We start from the raw sequence: 19,326 nt of genomic DNA on the forward strand, positions 1-19,326 counted from the left end.
TTGACAAAGCCATTAACTCCCTTCCTAAAGATGGTGATGCTGACCAAGAGGCTGGGGAGTCCGGGGATCAAACTGCACCTTTAGAGTAGGATTGTTTACCTTCTCTCTTTTTTCTTTGTAATTTCCGGCCTTCGAGCCCTTTAATGAAGAACTTTCTTTTCTTCCTTGTGACTAAATGATATGTGAAATACATATGTATTCCCAGACCCGGTCCTCATGGTCATTTGGGCTTTTTAAGAGCCAAAGTTCGGAGCCTTGGGCCGGGGAGCATGTCCCGGGACTTAGAATGGTCGAGGTGTGTAGCCCCGAGCCAGGGTGTAGTGCCCTGGGCTTTTAAGAACCAAGGTGCGGAGCCTTGGGCCGGGGAGCATGTCCCGGGACTTGGAATGGTCGAGGTGTGTAGCCCCGAGCCAGGGTGTAGTGCCCTGGGCTTTTAAGAACCAAGGTGCGGAGCCTTGGGCCGGGGAGCATGTCCCGGGACTTGGAATGGTCGAGGTGTGTAGCCCCGAGCCAGGGTGTAGTGCCCTGGGCTTTTAAGAACCAAGGTGCGGAGCCTTGGGCCGGGGAGCATGTCCCGGGACTTTGAATGGTCGAGGTGTGTAGACCCGAGCCAGGGTGTAGTGCCCTGGGCTTTTTAGAACCAAGGTGCGGAGCCTTGGGCCGGGGAGCATGTCCCGGGACTTGGAATGGTCGAGGTGTGTAGCCCCGAGCCAGGGTGTAGTGCCCTGGGCTTTTAAGAACCAAGGTGCGGAGCCTTGGGCCGGGGAGCATGTCCCGGGACATGGAATGGTCGAGGTGTGTAGCCCCGAGCCAGGGTGTAGTGCCCTGGGCTTTTAAGAACCAAGGTGCGGAGCCTTGGGCCGGGGAGCATGTCCCGGGACTTGGAATGGTCGAGGTGTGTAGCCCCGAGCCAGGGTGTAGTGCCCTGAGCTTTTAAGATTAGTACTCGTCGAACTTAAGATGCAAGAAATAATAGAACACTTCTGAGAAAAATATATCTTCCATTATATCTTCAATCAATACATCCATTTAAGCATAATACTGTTTTAAATTAAATACATTCCAAGGTCTCTTGAGGGAACGCCCTTGTGCATCTTCTAAATAGAAAGATCCCGAACTGACTTTTCGAGTAATCTTGTAAGGTCCTTCCCACCTGGCTTCTAACTTTCCGACTTCCCCAGCAGGATTGACCTTTTTCATGACGAGATCTCCTATTTGGAAATTTCGGATCCGGACCCTTTTGTTATATGATTTCATAATCCGATTCTTATATGCTTCCATTCGGATGCATGCTCGATCTCTCTTTTCTTCTATCAGATCCAATTCCATAGCCCTGGCCTGATCATTGCTGCTTGGGTAAGCTTCTACCCGAGAAGAAGTCATTCCGATCTCTACGGGAAGGACTGCCTCAGAACCATACACTAAGCTGAAAGGAGTTTCTTGAGTAGGTGCCCGGGGAGTAGTCCGATAAGCCCAGAGAACACTAGGCAATTCTTCCACCCAATCTTTTCCTTTACCTTGTAATCTGGTCTTTAGTGCTTGCACAATGATTCTATTGACAACCTCTGTTTGACCGTTAGCTTGTGGATATGCAACAGAGGTAAAAGATTGAATAATCTTCGTTTCCTGGCACCACAACATAATTTCTTTGCCCTGGAATTGTCTGCCATTGTCCGAGATTAGTCTTCTGGGCACCCCAAATCGACATACAATATTCTTCCACAGAAATTTCAACACTTCCTGCTCGGTAATTCGGGCTAAGGGCTCGGCTTCAACCCACTTGGAAAAGTAATCCACTGCTACTAATAAAAATTTCTTCTGAGCCCGAGCAGTTGGGAAGGGACCCACAATATCCATACCCCATTGATCGAAAGGGCAAGATGCCCAGATGGGCTTCATGAGAGCGGCCGGGCTGTGCTTAAAATTTGCGTGATGTTGACAGCTCTGACAAGCTTGAACTATCCGGGTGGCATCTCGGTTAAGAGTTGGCCACCAAAACCCGGCAAGCATGGTTTTTCGAGCTAGAGACATTCCTCCAAGGTGCTCTGCGCAGCATCCTTCATGAATCTCCCGGAGTACATAATCTACCTCCTCTTCAGGTAAGCATTTTAAGAGAGGCCCCTGGAATGATCTTTTATACAAGATTGAGTTTAAGAAAACAAACCTGGAAGCCTGTCTCTTAATCTTCTGGGCTTGACCTCTGTCCTCGGGTAGTGCACCCTTTTCAATAAATCTGATTAAGGGCGTCATCCAAGAGTTTTCTGGATCGGGGGCTCTTCCTTCGTCGGTCGAGAGGATCAAACGGGAGACGTGCAACACTTCTCGGGTACTTACTTCACTTAGGGAGGCAGCCATTTTTGCCAGAATATCCGCCTCGCTGTTCTCCTCTCGGGGTATCTGTTCGATACTCCAATCCGAAAAGCCCTCCGCTCGTGTTTTGATAAGCTGTAAATATTTCAGCATCCTGTCATCTTTGGCTTCGTAGACACCCCTTATCTGCTGAGTGACAAGCTGTGAATCAGAATATATAATTATTCGGGAAGCCCCGACTTCCCGAGCAGCTCGAATTCCAGCTAGCACAGCCTCGTACTCGGCCTCATTATTAGTTACTCGGGAATCAATCCTTATTGCCAATTTGATTTTTTCTCCCGGGGGAGATATCATCACGACTCCTACTCCGCACCCTGCCAGGCTAGACGCCCCATCTACAAAAACTCTCCACACTTCCTCTTCACTGGGCTGGATCATCTCAGACAAGAAGTCTGACAAAGCTTGTGCCTTGATAGCCACTCGTGGTTTATATTCGATATCGTACTCCCCCAATTCCACAGTCCACTTAATCATTCGCCCAGATACCTCAGCATGAGTCATGATTTTACCAAGAGGGCTGTTGGTAAGAACCACTATTTGATGTGATAAGAAGTACGGTCTTAGCTTCCGGGAAGTTACGATTAAAGCCAATGCAATCTTCTCTACCTCTGTATACCGGAGTTCGGGCCCTCTTAGAGCGTGGCTGACGTAATAAATAGGCTTCTGATCAGAGCCTTCCTCTTTGATCAACAATGAACTGACAGCATGCTCTGTAGAGGATAAATATAGGAATAATTTTTCCCCGGGCTCGGGCTTTACTAATACCGGGAGCTCTGCAAGATGGGCTTTCAAGTCCTGGAAGGCTTGTTCACATTTATCGTTCCACCCGAATTGCTGGGCCTTTCTCAAGATTTGAAAGAAAGGATAACTTCGGTGTGCTGATCGGGATATAAATCGAGAAAGGGAAGCAATCCTTCCTGTCAGTTTTTGTACTTCTTTTACAGATTGGGGGGAAGGCATACATAAGACAGACTTCACCTTCTCTGGATTTACCTCAATTCCCCGATCTGTGACCATGAATCCCAAGAATTTGCCACTCTTTACGCCAAAAATACATTTGGCCGGGTTAAGCTTGATCCCATATTGCATGAGGGTGGCAAAAGTTTCCTCCAGATCATCAATAAAAGTAGTGACCTCCCGGGTCTTGCTTAAGATATCATCCACATAGACCTCTACGTTCCGCCCCAGCTGCTTCTCGAATACTTTATCCATAAGACGCTGATAGGTGGCCCCTGCATTTTTCAACCCGAAAGGCATTACAACATAACAAAATGTACCTCCCGAGGTGACGAAACTGGCCTTATCTTGATCTTTTTTGGCCAGGGGAATTTGATGATACCTCTGGTACGCATCCATAAAGCTCAGCAGCTCATAACCAGAAGTGGAATCTACCAGCTGGTCAATCCGGGGCAGTGGATAATGATCTTTGGGGCATGCTTTGTTTAGATCACGAAAATCTACGCACATGCGCCATTTGCCAGTGGATTTAGGTACTAAAACCACATTGGAAAGCCATGTAGGGAATTGAATCTCCCGAATGTGCCCTGCCTTCAGGAGCTCCTTTATTTGTTCGGATATGACCCTGTCCTTTTCAGGACCAAAATGCCTCTTTTTTTGTTTCACGGGGTGAGATCCCGGGATGATGTTCAAATGATGCTCCGATATAAGGGGAGAAATCCCCGTAAGCTCCTGCTGGGACCAGGCAAATACATGAATGTTAGTTTTTAAACACTTAATTAAACTTACCCGGGTGGTCATGCTGAGATCCCGAGCCACCCGGATTTGCTGTCCCGGCCCCACTTCCACCGCCTCCTGCTCTTCTTCTGCCACAAAGTGGATCTCCCCTTCCTCCACTATTCTTTCTCCTGTCCTAACCCTCTTCCCCTCCCTCTTAAATCTGCTCCGATCCGCCCGGACCGCTTCTACATAACACTTTCGAGAAGAGGGTTGATCTCCCCGAACTTCTCCTACCCTTGCTCCCACAGGAAATTTTATTTTCTGGTGGTAGGTAGACGCTACAGCCCTTAACTCATTCATAGCCGGCCTCCCCAGGATAATGTTATATGATGACGGGGAGTTCACCACAGTGAAAGAAGTCATCACTGTTTTCTTTAGATCGTGAGAGCCCAGAGTCAGCGGCAAAATAATCTCCCCCTCTGGATAAACCATGTGTCCGGCGAAACCAAAAAGAGCAGTTTCCACTGTTTCCAGGTGATAGCCCTGTAAATCCATCTGCTCAAAAGCATCTTGGAAAATTACATTCACAGAACTGCCTGAATCTACGAAAACCCGCAGAATGTCATAATTCGCCACCCGGGCTTGGATCACCAAGGCATCGTTGTGGGGTAGATTCACCCCTTTCAGGTATTCCGGGCCGAAACTGATGACTGCCTCATTGCCCCTCATTCCTTCCACCTCCAAGCACTCTTTCCTACTTCTTGACTTCCTTGCCCGATTGGAGTCTCCGTCAGTAGAGCCTCCGGATATCATTTTAATTGTCCCTACAACGGGGGGTGACTTCTTTCTCTGCTCAGGTTCAGGCCCCCTTCTTCTTCCGGGCTCGGTTCTAGAGTTGTTTCTCACACCTCCTCTCTGAGAACTAGATCCGGGCTGTCGGGATGTCCACGGCGGCACCCTAGACATCTGAGTATTGATAGTGGGCTTTGGGAAGGAAGGCGCAACATAATTTCCCTTTAGAACTTTGCAATCCTCAGTATTATGATAGCCTAATTTGTGAAGCGCACAAAATCCTGTCTTCTCTGGCCGAGCCAGTTGATGATCCGGAGCTAAATCCCTACTACACTCCTGCACCTCCCTCTCTCGGACAATCTTCAGAGGCACATGATGAGAGAAATGCCCTGGATTGCCCCTCTTCTGTCCCCTCTCCTCGGGTTTGGATACCCGGTCTCCCCTTTCTTTCCTCACTGCTTCCCTCTTCTGTTTCTGGGCTTCCTCCATATTTATGTACTTCTCTGCCCGGGATAACAGGTCCTCAAAATCCCCGGGCACTTTTTTGGTTAGCGATTTAAAGAATTCACCCTCTCTCAGACCCTGGGTGAAGGCAGTAGTCTTGGTCTCGGTGGCACAAGATGGGACGTCTAGAGCCACTCTGTTGAACCTTTTGATGTAAGCCCGCAAACTCTCCTCGGGACTCTGCTTCACCTCAAAAAGACTAAAAGCAGTCTTTTTGTACTTCTTGCTGCTACTGAAATGGTGTAAAAACACCCTCTGGAAATCCTGAAAGGAGTTAATACTCTGGGATGCCAGGCCTTCGAACCACCTCTGAGCTGAATCCACCAACGTCGTTAGGAATACTTTACACTTAATTCGGTCAGTGTAGCAATGCAACATGGCCGTATTTTCAAATCTGGCCAAGTGTTCCTCTGGGTCAGCGTTGCCATCATAATCTTTTACTTTGGCGGACTTGAAATTCCCGGGAAGAGGTTCCCGGACTATGATGTCTGCGAACGGACATCCTCTCAAGATTGTTCGGGCAACGCTTCGTTCTTCCAACTGTCCTTCGAGGACCTTCATCTTCTGCCGTAAATTTGACAATTCCTCTGCCATGGTAGGAGATTTGGATCCGGCGCTGGACTCCTCATCTTCCCCTGTTACTTCTTTTTCCCTTCTCTCCTGTTCTTGCTCCTCTTCATGTCCTTGTTTATCACCTTGTTTATCACCGGGTGGTGTAACAGGTCGAGAGACCTCCTTTCCAGCTGCATATAACGCGACGGCATCAGCCATCATTCTTTTTAACTCCTCAGGGGTCAGGGTAATGTTTGGCCCAGTATTATTGACATTGGCTTGTCTCGAAGTCTGTCCCCCATCCCCCTGGGCATGAGGATCACCCTGATCGGTTCTTCTTGTACGAGCCATATCAACGTCTTGAATTCAGTATATTTCCCACAGACGGCGCCAATGATGCGATCCAGGCGAAATAGATGAGCAGGGTCGGGTGCTCCACCGGATCGAATCAAGTATTTGTAGTGTTGTTTAGGAAAATGAACAAGGTATATGGCTTCAGTCTTGACCTGCAAACAAGAAGATGAACTCGTGAATGGGCGCCGGAGGGGTGTCCGACGTGACCACTCCGATGCTTAAATCAGCAGGCAAAGAAGAAATTAAGCAATATATATGCGAATATATGTGAACAATACTTTTTAGTTCAAAGAGTCTCTCTCCTTTTAAATGAATTTAATACCGGCTATTTATAGGGGAGGAATGGGTAGTTACCTCGATTTCCGTGACATCTACTAAGTCGGTTTACCATCCTAGCTTCTGATGACTTCTCGGACACTCCAAACCCAAGTTGCTCTGGCAGATTAGATGGCATGTAATGATTATACTCAAGTGTGGCTCACTTGTCGAGGTAACGCTATTTTCGAGGTTGCCAAAGTGGATATGCAACTGGGAAACACTACCCGGTCAGGGGAGAAGCACCCGACCAACTCTATGAGGGCCCGGGTAAATAATAAAGAATTGCGTACAACACCAATCCATCCGGGAAGAGGAGTTATACCATCCGGGAAGAGGAGTTATACCCGGATACTCCTGAAATCGACCCTGACTATGACCCGGATCCTACTAGGGGTATCAAGAAAGATCTCTTGAAATCTTCTATAGCCCATACAATACCTTGCATTTGAATATCAGACAAGCAAGATCGTTTGAACTTTCCATCAAATAAAGTTTGATCAAAGAATCATCAATGCAAAATCAAAAGGACACAGTCCAACTTGTGGTTTCTGGTTTATCTAGCCATTGCCCTGCTGTTGATTCCCCGATCCAGCTTTCCCGAAACTGTTCCATTCCAGAGAGTAGAAAGAGTCACTGCCCTTTAACCGTTGTCCGAACCAAACTTCATTAACCTCAATCGACCCACACTCGGTAACTAGGACCAATGACTTGCACGAGCTTATGGTCAAATGGGTACTCCAAGCTTTTATCACTGATTTCTGCAGCTCTAAAGAGTCTTAACTTCTATAACATTTACTGCACCCTGCAGTATGATTCAAGAAGTGAATAAACCATTGTGTAGGGTAAAACATAACACAATACCAAAAGCATCTAATGTGGTCTCGAATCGATAAATCCTTAAATCACACAAATCTCATAATGCCACCCACAGAAACTCAAGCGAATGCTGAAAAGTAAACTCAAAATATGCAGGACGCATCTTACTTTTCATCAAGCTTTTTCTATTCTCCTTGATTCTGGCATGCATCAAGTCAAGCACCTTGGTCCAAATTAAACATCTCGTTAGCAACTCGAGTTCCCATACACGCAGCAGCCATATTTCCAGAATCCTCATTTAAAATCCATAAGGAATCCACAGTGATCATTAACGCGATTCAATTTAATTGCACTTCAAATATTAATTTTGTATCCATCTTTTAATACAATTGTGCATATGATGAATTCCTCTTTGGATGCTAAGAAATCGAACAAGTGTATCATAGGATTTGCACCACAATATCTGTATTATAAACAGAAGAGTGCAAGCACATACACGCATGGAAAAACAATAGACCACATGGCTACCTGTGTCGAGTCTCTCGAAAAGATAACTGGCTACATCTGAAAATAATGTACAGGAGTGGCAAAACACTGATCTCCGGAATCTAAAAAGGGAGTTTGATTGATCCATTCGACACAGTAGGGAATATACTAATGCTCTTCGGTTTTGATGTATATTTTGTGGATTCAAGAGCTCGAGAAGCTTGCAGTGCCATCTCTGCATGGAGTTGCAGACACACCATAGCGAGCTGCAGTTTAAAGCCAAAAATATGATTATATACACTAAAGGGACAAAATTTTTTATCCAATTCAGGCAGCCACGTTCAGATCAAATCCTAGAAAACTAAGTTGACCGTAAAAGAGATTGAAGGTCTTAACAAAGGAAACAATCAAAAAACCTGATAGGGATTATGGGATGAAAATGGACCCAGATCAGTTAAAAATACAAAAAACAAGCTTCAAGAAAATCCATTAGAACAATCAACAACATTTTTTTGTGAAGTAAAAATTGTAAGGATTAACAAGACCATCTCATGATTGCACTAGTCTAACTGAGCACAGAAGATAGATGGGAAGAATGAGGATACGAAACTTCAGCTTCTAGGAAACAGTCTTTTTCGCATACCGTGTAGCAATCTTTGTCTGTGTCTGATTCAGCCACCTGCACTGGCCCATGTCCGAACCCACTCAAGCTCTTCAGAGATCTCAATATTTCCATCAACCAGGGCAGATGCAACAAATGATGGATGCAAGGCCAACAATACACACAAAGCAGTAACAGGACAGATCTCCTCATGTACGATTCTGCATGATGTGATACCTCCATGTTTATGTTGGGTCGATAAATCAGAGGATGTAATTATTGATTTTGTGCTTCAGTGATATCAATTAATTTGAGAGTGTAATCTTATCCTTTCAGTGGAGTAGAATAAGATTAATAAATTATTTTGATAAATCATGAGTTGATTGGATCAAATTAATTTATTGGAGCTTAAATTAATTGAATCCGACCAGGTCTTTTTGGTGGCTCTAATATAAACTCGGATAAATTATATGAGTTATAATTTATGGTATATGTGAGATAAATTTATCTGGACAAAATATCACATTGAAGTTTATCATATAATCTTCTAGATATGGTACAATATATTCTGTCCATTTAAATTTATAATTAAAAAGATACTGTCATTATCTTTTTGTTACAAGATATCACAATATATTTTATATATATGTGATATTGTAACTTGTGACCACACACAACACAAGCCTACGTTTAGAGTTTGAGAGAACACCAGAGAAGGCTTGGAGGTTTGAAGCGTAGATCCAGTGCAGAGGAAGATCGTTAACACGCTTCAAGGATAATATCTAAATTCTTGTGTGTTGTAATTAATCAATTCGTGTTAAATACGTAGAACAATCGATCCTGTGAAAAAAGAGAAGATTGAAATCACAAGAAATTAATTTTTGTGATCCGATCCTCTCGATATTGGCTAACATAAGGTATCAAAGCCACGGGTTTTGATATTGTTTTGCGTATTTCGAATTAATTAATTATTTATGAATGTTTTAGTTTAAAGCGGTGTTAGATTTATGTGATTATGGTTTGAATGGATGGATTTATTTAATTTTTGAACAGTTTATGGCCTTAGTTTTTTGGTGAAATTGTATTTCGTATTTTCGAGTCTGTAACCAAGGGGTTGGATTACGACTCCATGTTTCCCCTTGTTATTTTCGTGCAATTTTGTTGTATTTTTTTTTTTTTTGGATTTGGGCTTTTCTGTTACTGTTTAAAGAACTGGAGGGCCGGATGCAATTCAATTAAAACTACAAGGACCTTTCTTCCAAAGGGTTCCAGGGACCGGAGTGCACCTTCTTCAATTCGTCAGGGACCTGTTCTGTAATTTCCGAAAACCACCATGGAATGCAAATCTGGATCGAGAAATCTAGAGCGCCGCGGCCGCGAGGATGAGGGATGAATGTGAAGGTGATTTCCGGTCCTTCTCACGCGTCGTTCTTCACGGTGGAGCGGCGCGGAAGAGGTGCGAAAATCACCACGATTTTAGGCGCTGGATCTGGAAAAATCGAGCACCGATTTTCGTTTTCAAAATAGATATGGTGTCACGATGGTTTCCCAGTGACCGGCGCGGCGAAAAATTTCATGTTCGCAGGTTCCCGGCGATTCCAGCGGCGGGGCGGCGGCTGCGATTTTTCTGTCGGGTTGATGATGGTTCGCGGGTTCGGGTCGGATCAGAAAAATTATCCATGGGCCAAACCAGATTGCTGGGCTTACTACTTGGGCTGGAATTTTTATTGAAGTAATGGGCCATTTTTGAGCTTAATTAGATCTTTAATTTTATTGTGTCTAGGATGGGCCATAAATTTGTTCTTGGTCAATTATTGCTTTAATTACGAAATTAATTGTCATTCATGATCATGCCATGTAAACACCGCTTTAGGTAACATATTGTAATGCATAAAATTTTATTTATTCTATTTTTAGAGAATAAATATTTTGATTAATAATTAAACTATTTTAAGAGTTAAAATAGTCATGATTTTATTAATCGGATAAAACCCAAAAATTAAATTTAAATATTAAGTGTGAGAGAGTATATTTTAAATAAACCCACGGTCTCCCTTATTAGTCCATTAGTAAGAATATATGTATGCCTCGTGCCAATTTTATTAGTCTCCCTATAGGAGGGCAACATTGTTTTGGTTACTTGATTGGACCCATAATTATTTTATAGTAAAATTAATTGTGACCACCCTATATGTGACATAATTAATTTGATACTTGATAAATAATTAATTTAAGGGTATACACTTAAGTAATGATATTGTGAGAATTTCCTATAAAATATTTTTACAATATCTTTTGATGGCCAAAATCAAGCAATACTAAATTAATATTGCATGAGTTGCTAGATATATTGAATTTAGTGGGAGGGTCCCAGCCTAGCTATAAATAACATGTTTTTTCCTAAAGAAAAAATTATGTATTTTGGAGTTTTAGGTAAATTGCTGTGTTGTAGTAGTTTTTGGGATCTACAAATGCATTTCATGCATAACACGTAATTTTATTGCATTGCTCATTTAAATTTATTTTAATTTCAGAAAAATATCTGGAAATTCACTGCCTATGATATTAAACAACAACCAACTAGTCGGAGAAAATTACATTGATTGGAAACATAATTTATTGATTGTCTTAATTGCGAAGAAACACAAGTTTGTGCTCCATGAACCCTGTCCATCGGTGCCTACGACGGAGTCCACAGTAGCTCAAAAGCAGGCTTATGATAAGTGGATCAGTTCTGATGAGATGGCCCGTTGCTACATTTTGGGATCCATCTCAAATGTGCTGCAACAGAAACATCAGAACATGGACACTGCTACAAAAATCATGGAAAGCCTCCAAGAAATGTTTGAGCATCAAGGACGTCAGGCACGACAAGCAGCCATTAGAACCATTATGAACATGCGCATGAAACTTGGGACGCCCGTGAGAGATCATATGCTTGCATTGATCGCTCAGTTTAACGTGGCTGAGGTGTTAGGGGCTGAAATCAAATCAGAGACTCAGGTTGACATGGCACTTGAGACTCTCCCTGAGATGTTCTCACAGTTTAAGGTTAGCTATAACATGAATAAGCTAAACATGTCCCTGACTGAGCTGATGAAGGAACTCCAAAATGCTGAAAGTGTTCTTAAGACTAAAACTGGTGATGCATTTGTTGTTGCTTCTGCTGGGCCGTCTTATTCCAAGCCGAAAGGTAAAAATGGGAATAAGAGGAAGAAGCCCAACAAGAAAGGTCCACAACAAAATGAAAAGAAGGTCAAGGTGGATGGCAAGCCTAAGGGAAAATGTTTCCACTGTGGAGAAAAGGGTCATTGGAAAAGAAACTACCAAGAATACCTAGCTTCCAAGAAGCAAGCTAGTGGTGAGTTATCTTTTATTGAGTCTTGTTTTGTGGTTGATTCTACTTATACTTGGATTGTAGATTCTGGAGCCACTAATCATATATGCAATACTTTGCAGGGGTTCCAAGTAACCAGAAAACTCAATGAAGGGGAGCATACTCTAAGAGTTGGCACAGAGGCAGTGGTGTCTGCAAAAGCTGTTGGAATTGTTTATCTTTATTTTTCGAATAATAAACATTTGGTTTTAAGACATTGTTATTATGTTCCGGATATTACTAGAAATTTGATTTCTGTTGCTTTATTGTTTAGACAAGGATATTATGTCCATTTTTCACAAATGGTGGTTGATATTACCTTGAATAAAGCTCTTATTTGCAAGGGACATTTGAATAACGATTTATATGTCTTAAAACATGATGACAGCTCTTTGCATCACATTGATTCCAACAAACGAATTAAATTGTCTCCCACTAATGAAACTTATTTGTGGCACTTGAGACTTGGTCATATCAACCTTAATAGAATTCAACGGTTGGTAAATGATGGTCCTTTAAGTAATTTAAAGGTGGAATCCTTGCCTGTATGTGAATTCTGTTTAGAAGGTAAAATGACTAAGAGGTCTTTTAAATCTAAAGGACATAGAGCCAATGAAGTTTTGGAATTAGTGCACACTGATGTATGTGGACCAATTAGTGTACAAGCTAAAGGTGGATTTGAGTATTTCATCACCTTCACTGATGATTACTCTAGATACGGTTATGTTTACCTAATGTCCCACAAATCTGAATCTTTTGAAAAGTTCAAGGAATTCAGAAATGAAGTGGAAAAACAATTAGGTAAGAGCATAAAAACACTTCGATCAGACAGAGGTGGGGAGTATCTATCCAGTGACTTTAGAACATACTTATCAGATAATGGGATAATATCCCAATTAAGCGCACCAGCTACACCTCAGCAGAATGGTGTCTCTGAAAGGAGAAATAGGACCTTGTTGGACATGGTCAGGTCTATGCTAAGTTTCTCTAAGCTCAGTACATCTTTTTGGGGATATGCTATCCAAACTGCAATATACTTATTGAACATGGTTCCTTCTAAGTTTGTCTCTAAAACACCTCTTGAATTGTGGAATGGGCGCGTGCCTAATCTAAGACATATTCGGATATGGGGATGTCATGCTTATGTGCTAAAGAGAAAGATGGATAAAATGGAACCTAGATCAGAATTATGCATGTTTGTTGGATATCCTAAGGGAACAAGAGGATATTACTTCTATAGTCCTCAAGACAAGAAGGTATTTGTTAGTACAAATGCAACCTTCTTAGAGGACAAGCACATAGAAGAGAGTAAATCAAAGAGTAAGGTTCTTTTGGAAGAGATTACTGAATCTTCTACTCCAGAGATCCGCACTGAACCTACTCAGTTTGAATTCACATTTCTACCACCATTAACCACTGGGTTCCAAACAAATGAAGTGGTAGAAAACATTGGTTCCAATGATCGGTCACCCCATCATATCCAAATGGAGAATGAAGGAGACGATCAAGAAGAGAACTTAAGACAACGACAATCAATTCCAATCAATCAAGAACCTCCACAACTTAGACGTAGTGGGAGGGTCATTCGACAACCTTCTAGATACTTGCTCTATGGAGAATCGTTTGATGCGGTTCCCATTGAACAAGAGGAGGATCCCATCACGTACAAAGAAGCTATGGAGGATGTTGACGCTGACCAATGGAGGAGTGCCATGGAATCAGAAATGAGATCCATGTACACTAACTCCGTCTGGGTTCTTGTAGACATTCCTGAATGTGTGAGACATATAGGGTGTAAGTGGGTCTACAAGAGAAAGAGAGGAATAGACGGAAAAATAGAGACCTTTAAGGCTAGATTGGTAGCCAAAGGTTTTAGCCAAAGAGAAGGAATCGATTACGATGAAACCTTCTCACCTGTGGCTATGATAAAGTCTATTCGGATCCTCTTATCCATTGCAGCTCATTTTGATTATGAGGTGTGGCAAATGGATGTCAATACAGCATTTCTTAATGGAAATCTTGACGAAACCATTTATATGGTACAACCAGACGGTTTTATTCACAACGGTCAAGAGCATAAAGTATGCAAACTGAAAAAGTCTATTTATGGACTTAAGCAGGCGTCAAGGTCTTGGAACATCAAATTTGATCAATCTGTGAAAGATTATGGTTTCGATCAAAATCTTGATGAGCCTTGTGTCTATAAGAAAATTTTGGATGACAAGGTGATTTTTCTTGTGCTCTATGTGGATGACATCCTACTTATTGGGAATAATGTAGGGGTGATGACATCTACCAAAAATTGGTTGTCTCAACAGTTTGACATGAAAGACTTGGGAGAAGCAAGTTATGTTCTAGGTATCCAAATCCTTCGGGATAGGAAGAACAAACGGATTGCTTTATCTCAATCTTCATATATTGATAAAATATTGGTGAGGTATGCAATGCAAAATTCCAAGAGAGGTCAAACACCTTTTAGACATGGAATTCACTTGTCAAAGGACCACAATCCAAAGAATCCAAGTGAAGTGGAATACATGAAAAAAGTTCCCTATGCTTCGGCTGTAGGAAGTCTTATGTATGCTATGCTATGCACTCGACCAGATATTTGTTATGCTGTTGGGATTGTTAGTATCTATCAGTCAAACCCAGGACCAGAGCACTGGATTGCTGAAAGCATATTCTCAAGTATCTTCGCAGAACTAGGGGGTATATGTTGGTTTACTCGGCTTCAGAGTTGGCACCTGTGGGTTATACTGATTCTGATTTTCAAGCTGATAGAGATTCTCGTAAATCCACATCAGGATCTGTGTTCACATTGGGTGGTGGTGCCGTTGTTTGGAGGAATAACAAGCAATCATGTATTGCTGATTCCACAATGGAAGCGGAGTATGTAGCGGCTTGTGAAGCAGCAAAAGAAGCCGTTTGGCTGAAAAAGTTTTTGCTAAGCCTTGAGGTTGTTCCTGCTGCATCAAATGCCATTACTTTATATTGTGATAACAGTGGTGCGGTGGCAAATGCAAAAGAACCAAGAAACCATCAGCGTGGAAAACATATTGAACGAAAATATCACCTACTGAGGGATATTGTTCAAAGAGGAGACATGACAGTGTGCAAGATAGCATCTGCTGAAAATCTTGTTGATCGTTTCACCAAAAGCTTAACTGCTAGAGCTTTTGAGGAACATATTCAAAATATGGGTATACTAGACATGACTCATTTACTCTAGGGCAAGTGGGAGGATGTTCGATAGTATGATGCCCATTGAGTACTTTTGTTATATGTTGATGACATTTTGAAATTAGAATAATGTTCATTTATTTGTTTAAATAAATTTATTTTTGAGCAATGCATATGTCCATTGGATTGTTGTATAATTATAATTTGAGTGTTTAAGCTGTTAAACACAGAAAGATTCAAGTATTATTGTCCACGATCGGTAAATAAATAAGGACAAATTATTTTGATAAGATCGTCTCAATTTTATTGAAGCCTATCTTTGGTTTGGTAATAAAATTAAGGATACATTTTGTTGTATTGGACTGGACCACGTGAGATTTGAATTTGATTTGACCATACTAATTCAAAATCACTTGATTGTCGTACATAACACCTTAATCCTGAGCGGATAATGAACTTTGATTACTAACTTGAAGTTCTTTGATGCATCAATGAGTGAGACCAAACTATTGGTCAATATCTCGATGTTTTGGGAATCAAAGCGAAATAACAAAGAACATATATTCGTAATATGGAATCTGTCACCTAGTCAATAGGTATGATCATAAACTCACAAGTTCTTCTAGAAGACAGTAAAATCTGAGCTCAGTAGTTCAACATTCTTGTTGAATTAATTATGTGATGTGATCACATGGGACTGTCAAAGAGAAGATGAGGGTTGAGAAGCTATGAATATCTAATATGGGTTATATGGTCTGGATACCATGTTTTAGATGTTCTGATTGATCGACAGGGGTGATATGTTGGGTCGATAAATCAGAGGATGTAATTATTGATTTTTCGCTTCAGTAATATCAATTAATTTGAGAGTGCAATTTTATCCTTTTAGTGGAGTAGAATAAGATTAATAAATTGTTTTGATAAATCATGAGTTGATTGGATCAAATTAATTTATTGGAGCTTAAATTAATTGAATCCGACCAGGTCCCTTTGGTGGCTCTAATATAAACTCGGATAAATTATATGAGTTATAATTTATGGTATATGTGGGATAAATTTATCTGGACAAAATATCACATTGAAGTTTATCATATAATCTTCTAGATATGGTATAATATATTCTGTCCATTTAAATTTATAATTAAAAAGATACTGTCATTATCTTTTTGTTACAAGATATCACAAATATATTTTATATATATGTGATATTGTAACTTGTGACCACACACAACACAATCCTACGTTTAGAGTTTGAGAGAACAACAGAGAAGGCTTGGAGGTTTGAAGCGTAGATCCAGTGCAGAGGAAGATCGTTAACACGCTTCAAGGGTAATCTCTAAATTCTTGTGTGTTGTAATTAATCAATTCGTGTTAAATACGTAGAACAATCGATCATGTGAAAAAGGAGAAGATTGAAATCACGAGAAATTAATTTTTGTGATCCGATCCTCTCGATATTGGCTAACAGTTTAAAGTAAGCCAGAGGTCTGAATCATAAGCATCCACCCAGAAAATTGTCGATTTAAATAATTTGATAAAAAATGAAATTGCCAAATTCTTTTAAAAATAATAATAACATCGTGAAAAATTTTCCACCCAAATAAACACAACGGCCATACTCACGACATTTGTTAAATGTCAATACCTGTATCGTAACATATCCAAGAGAGGGGATGCCAAACAGAAGCTTCTGGATGCATTGCTGCACACTTCATACATACACCAAGCAAGTGGATGAATTTCCCCCAGACAATAAAATCCCTCCCCAATAAATAGATACCGTGGCTCTTTTTGTCATAGCCCTGCATAGCTGGAAGCATAAATGCAGATGCATATTGTGGAAACCTGTTATCCGCGAGCTCTGTCTGGTTATCTTGAACTGCTGATCGAAGGCTCCGGCGGCGGGTCTTCCCTCTCTTGATCTGACCTGCTTTGGATGGAAGTAAGACCAGTTTAATGGAGTTCCTGCGGATGAGATTTCCTTCCAGGACCCTGCTTTTTGAGGACCTCCATTTCTTGGTACATATCATGGTTGATCTGAAGTTTGTGTTATAAGGGACTTCGGCTGTTCAGATTTCAGGATTCTTGCACTTGCAAGTTCTTGGGCAGCATCTGACATGACATCCAAGATGATACTCCGCTGACCAATGTCTACATTAGGCGAATACAGTAGCTTGTTTAGACTATCAAGAGATTCATGAGGACAGGTGACCATCAATGCAACCAGTGCCCTTTGTCGTTTTTCTTCAACTGATGCTTCTTCTCCTTACATAGTCAAGTCAGAGCAACGAACCATTAGAAGTGTTCTAGCCAAATCACCAGCCACATATTTTAGCTCGTCTGGTGATGCTCTGACTAGCTTCTCAGCAACATTAAGGGCCTTCTCAACCTGCATATGGGTAAAATTCCTCATTAAGGAATGTGCTTATGGAGCACTTCACAATTAACCCCATAAATAATTATATAAGATACTTGGAATAATACACATCAGACTACTCCAAATAATAGACCAGTTCTTGGTGCATCAGGGGTGAACATTAGTAACAAAATAAAAGACAGTAGTAACACATGTTGAAATACTTTTTGCTCTTTTGTGTGACAACTAACAGCACAACCATAATTATGTTGACAGAAAACTATAAAGTGATGTACTGTAAAAATAAAGCACGTCGGGATGTTAAAAATATCCTTGAACTTACACCCTCTGAATCATCTGATTTTCTTAGCGTTACGATCACATCAGCCAACTGCGAGAACTTTCTTGTTAAATCAGCGTCATCGTCTGTTAAGTCATATGGTTTCAGTGAGTCACATGAGGTACCAGAATCCTCACTTCCATTGTCACCGTCATCTTCATCAAAGGCTGAATCATCAATTAATGTCGCCGGATAAATTACTTCATCAGGGTCAACTAAATTAAATTGGACTCTGTCAGAATTTTCATTCACTTCGAGCACTATTGCGGTTGAAGGCCCTTTGATTGGGGTTGCTATCCGAAACTCCCAATCTATGGTCTCTTCCCAGCAACTATCGTCAAGATACAGAGGATTTTTGGGGTCTACAACCTTAGAAAAGACAAAAGCAATACTGCTCGCCATTTTACGAACCAAATACTCAGGGCTCTCCAGCCTACCTGGCAGCAACATGAATTTTAGTAGGATCACAATAGGTCACCCATTCACAAGCATTCCAATCGAGAGAAAAGACCCAAAACCTACAGCTGATCCACTGTAGAATTGTTGGCAGTTCATCCTTTGTAGTATCCAGATCTTCTTTACCCATCTTCTCCAGGCAAAGGCCTAAAGCAGTAGTTACATCTGTATCTCATGTTAAGGAAGTAATATGAACAATGTCATGACAGTAAATAAAAAGTACACTCTTTAACATCGTTTAGAAGAAAATGTCACCGAAGCACGTGCAATTCAATGATCCAACTATCAAAGTGGGTCTTGAACTGAAGATAGAGTGGCTGATTTTATGAAGAAGTCTGGTTTTTACAAATTGCAGACTCCACAACGATCACCCTTTTGGTTATTAGTCAATAATAGATTATAAGGATACAGACTTGTCGCTCAATTGGAGCTGATTGCACAAACCCACTTTTTGACCATGCTGCCACAAGGCGCTGCACTATCTCTGAGAGAACCCGAGTATTAAGAGATTTTATTGATAAAGCATTATCGGGGGCGGGGCGCATTCAAGTACAGCAAAGTGAAGAATCCATCCTAAGCAACAGGTAGGAATAACTTTCCAGATTAAGAACTTCTCTCGAAAAGCAACCCTGAGAGCAGCAAAAGGTAGAAATATCATCACACCTTCGTGGATAAGCATAAATCACGAGTCACCGGAAAAATGAAAACTATCCACATCCAAATTTTAATATTGAGCTGCATGATTGATGTTAAAGCATGCCCTTGCACATTCACCATGATCAGCTCAAAACAAGAGAAAGTAAAACTTGTTTCTCAGTCAAGATCGTCCAAATTTCATTCAGGTTTTGTAAGAGTAATGTTAACACAGTTAGTAATTTATCTTTCCTTGGTTCCTTGAAGTCAGTATTTAACGTGAGAAATCATCGGAGAAAGACAGAAACAGACTTCGTATTTACAAGGATCCTGCAAGCCATATAAATCTTTATTACCTGACTGAAGGTGGGCTCTTATTGTGAAGACCCAAAATCTTGCAACGAGAAAATCTATAAATGTCACAGGAAATTTCAGCTCATTTTTGGCACAACATTTTTGTAGTTCCATACAATCATAATCATGAAAATATGAATAATCATTGTCCCTTCATTACT

The 19,326-nt window shown here is 41.2% G+C and overlaps 1 protein-coding gene and 1 long non-coding RNA gene across 4 annotated transcripts; both read right to left on the minus strand.

Moving 5' to 3' along the window:
* Window positions 1-6,971: 6,971 nt before the first annotated feature.
* LOC140805780 (uncharacterized) lies at window positions 6,972-8,714 on the minus strand. 2 transcript variants are annotated; one of them, XR_012112333.1, is made up of 3 exons: window positions 8,513-8,714; window positions 7,552-8,135; window positions 6,972-7,369 (listed from the first exon to the last, which is right to left on the minus strand). It is a non-coding gene; the product is annotated as an uncharacterized lncRNA (long non-coding RNA). The 2 variants fall into 2 exon arrangements; XR_012112334.1 differs by having other exon boundaries at window positions 8,415-8,533.
* An 8,484-nt stretch (window positions 8,715-17,198) lies between these two features.
* On the minus strand, window positions 17,199-18,745 carry LOC140805778 (uncharacterized). 2 transcript variants are annotated; one of them, XM_073162086.1, is made up of 4 exons: window positions 18,588-18,745; window positions 18,245-18,343; window positions 17,726-18,155; window positions 17,199-17,406 (listed from the first exon to the last, which is right to left on the minus strand). In XM_073162086.1, exons 3-4 carry the CDS (start codon window positions 18,122-18,124, stop codon window positions 17,293-17,295), a joined length of 513 nt encoding a protein of 170 aa, XP_073018187.1. In that variant the 5' UTR covers window positions 18,125-18,155; window positions 18,245-18,343; window positions 18,588-18,745; the 3' UTR covers window positions 17,199-17,292. The 2 variants fall into 2 exon arrangements, with proteins under 2 accessions (XP_073018187.1, XP_073018186.1); XM_073162085.1 differs by having other exon boundaries at window positions 17,293-17,415.
* Between the last annotated feature and the right edge of the window lie 581 nt (window positions 18,746-19,326).

This window comes from Primulina eburnea, chromosome 11 (genome assembly GCF_022965805.1).
Source record: "Primulina eburnea isolate SZY01 chromosome 11, ASM2296580v1, whole genome shotgun sequence".
Classification (NCBI taxonomy): Eukaryota; Viridiplantae; Streptophyta; class Magnoliopsida; order Lamiales; family Gesneriaceae; genus Primulina; species Primulina eburnea.